Source organism: Lissotriton helveticus, chromosome 7, assembly GCF_964261635.1.
Source record: "Lissotriton helveticus chromosome 7, aLisHel1.1, whole genome shotgun sequence".
Lineage (NCBI taxonomy): Eukaryota > Metazoa > Chordata > Amphibia > Caudata > Salamandridae > Lissotriton > Lissotriton helveticus.
In genome coordinates, this window is record NC_136068.1 from 498,843,888 (window position 1) to 498,846,775 (window position 2,888).

The following is a 2,888-nucleotide window of genomic DNA, read 5'->3' on the forward strand; positions in this document are numbered from 1 at the left end:
CTAAATTTACTGATTAAATTATATACTGATAAAATGACAAAATAACAGTTTTGGGTGATTTTCCAAGCTTGTGTTCCGACCAGGACATTCAAATACTCTCCATGCCAGTAAAAACCTTTGAGGTGGCACCAAGGTAGCATATTGCTTTATATAGTAGCAAGAGGTTTTGTATATAATCATACATGCCAACATTTTACAAGAGGAAAGAAGGAGATTTCTAGAAAAATAATCTTGAGAATACTTCTCCACCCCGTTGGCTTCTATTGAAGCAGTGGCAATTTCAGGCAGGAGATAGCCCAAACATTTGTTTGATGGGATTATGGAACACACTGATTCGGATGCAAGAAAAATCCGACTTTGGTGCTTTAAGGGTGTTTATAAAGCAACGAGACCAGCAGTCCTTCCTCCTCCAAGAGCACTTCACAGTATAACAGATAACAGCACTTTTGGATCTGATCTAGATCCTCCTTTGGAAATTGGACCGTTGACCAGATAATAATTTATATCATGAAGATTTTGGGGGATTACATTTCTTGGCTGTTGGTAACCTGGACTTCATGTGGGGTCTAAGAATGTGGTGTTCCTGATTAAAGCGTTTCACGCGAAACACGTGTTGATAGCAACATACCAAGCCACAAAATATAGAAATAAGTGGTGGGTGGACAAAAACTGCTTTGTGTTTGGGGGAAAATATAAAAAAGGATTGGAAACTAGAGCATAGTACATGGATGAAACCATCTTAAGGAAAAGTTTGTTTTCTGGGACCATTGAATCGATGAGAATGATACTATGAAACTAATGATTTATTCTGCATTCCGTCCATCAATTGTGTGTCGTTCATTAATTCAAGTGGGCACCTTGTACCAGTCTAAACAACCCTTATGGTAATTAGGTCAAAGATAACCTTCATTAAAAGCTATCCGAGTGGTAGCTATGGAGAGCAGCCTTCAGGCTAAGTCTTGAAGGAATGTTAAGCACCTTGTTTTACCAGAATGTAACCGTATAAAATTTTAAATTAAAGCACTACTTTTATTAAATGAATTTACACAATATGTCCATATAATTACAACTTTCAAACATTCCCATTTTTCCTGACATTTTCATTTAAAGATATCCAAATCAGGACGCAATTGAACATTTAAAGAGGAATGTCTTTGTATAAAGCGCAATGATGGCACAGCATAAAAAATTGGAAGTTTGTTAAGCGCTTTCATAGTTCATCAAAATGTTCTTGCTCTACTATGTCCATCACGTAAAGTCCAAAACAGCACAACAGTCAGAAGGTGGAATGAGTCACCTCACACTCGCACAGACACCGCGCATCCGCCGTTGCCGGACCAGAAGTCAATCCTCCTTCCACTTTGCCGCCAAATCCTGGAACGCCCTTCCGCTCCACCTTCGAGCAGCCCCCTCATTGGTAGACTTCAGGAAGAGACTCAAGACCTGGCTTTTCGACTGAGAACCTCAGCACAGCATCTGGATACCCTAACGGGTGATAAGCTGTGAACGGTTTATGCTTCAACATCAACCAGTTCTGGAGGGAGTGGGACTTTAGGATGTTTGCTTTCAAAGTGTTGTTTGAAAGTTTTAGGATCTGGCATTTGCGTCCTACAAATAGCACAGGAATACACTAATGCAACTTTGGCAGCTGCCTTCTGATCATGTCCTTGTTTCTTCTTTTGTTCAGCTTGTTTTTTGGCATTCTTCTGCTGAGACTGAAACTTCTGGTGTCCACGAGCCATATCGGCGAGTGGCGACCACCAAGCGTTACGGTAAAAACGTGGAGTCTGGTCCTGGGGCGCGGGCCGCCTGGGCAGAGCAGGAAGAGAGCGCAGAGCACAGCAACCACCCTCCGGGGGCTCCCAGCCGCGCAACCGTATAGCATTGGTTAAATGAAAGGGAAACCACACAGTAGTTTAAAAATATGTATTTATTATCTATAACACTCTCTAGTATTCTCTACACGAGGCTAGAACACAAATCAAATAATACAGTTGCAAAGAATCAAACGTAAGTGGCACAATACACAGTGTGCTCCAGGGGGAGACTGAACCATATGCTAAATAAGTGTTATAAAAACCACGACACGCGACTAGACTTAGTCTAGGAGGTGTAGAATTGCTGGGACCCCACAGAACCACTTTTTTTCTTTCCTGTTTAAACTACCTTTTTGGTCCTCTTTTTACTAGTATATATGACATGAAATGACCATATGATAGTTATAGGAAATTTCATCTTTCACACACATTCCTATCTCTGCCCTCTATTATAAAGTCAAACATTACTGGAACTACCATTAGAAACCTTCAGCTCAACTATAAAAATTGCACCTGTCATCCTGGCCTTAGGCGGCAATTTATTTATTATTTTTGTCATTAATCTGTTTGTGTGTTTTTTATATCTACACAGATGTATCTTTACCCTTTGCGCTACCAGCAGGGGAACTGCCCGTATTTTCACCTACAGTCCACTTTCCTTATCTAGAGAAACATCGGATTTATCCAGCTCTTTATTTGCCTCCCACTTAGCCCGTCTTTAATAGCTTGAATCTCTTTAATAGTCCTCTCTCCGTATCCATCAATACACCCGACTGAGTGAGTCTTTGAGCTGCTTCTTATTTAGTCAGTTTTTTACATTCTTACAGTAGGTAGCACTGCCTGAACGCCATAAGGACATCATCGCTGTCAGTTCTCCTAGTCCTAATTTGGCGCGCAATGCAAATGGCTTAAATACGGCCAGCCTGTGTGCTAATATGTTTACTCCTCAGCCGCCATACCGTACACACCGAACCCCATATCGACTAGGCAGACTCAAGTCAAGTCAAGTCAAACGATCTTTATTCGGATATATAAAAACATCCATAAAAGTGCAAAGTTATCACACAATCC

The 2,888-nt window shown here is 41.0% G+C and overlaps 1 protein-coding gene across 1 annotated transcript; it reads right to left on the reverse strand.

Moving 5' to 3' along the window:
- Positions 1–1,008: 1,008 nt before the first annotated feature.
- Positions 1,009–1,876, reverse strand: LOC144766841 (zinc finger protein 706). Its single transcript, XM_078650561.1, has one exon. The coding sequence runs from the start codon at positions 1,740–1,742 to the stop codon at positions 1,512–1,514; it is 231 nt and encodes a 76-aa protein (XP_078506687.1). The 5' UTR covers positions 1,743–1,876; the 3' UTR covers positions 1,009–1,511.
- Positions 1,877–2,888: the final 1,012 nt, after the last annotated feature.

Bases quoted from the DNA above. Each gene is read 5' to 3' on its own strand.
- LOC144766841 (XM_078650561.1), bottom strand. From the start codon at position 1,742: ATGGCTCGTGGACACCAGAAGTTTCAGTCTCAGCAGAAGAATGCCAAA.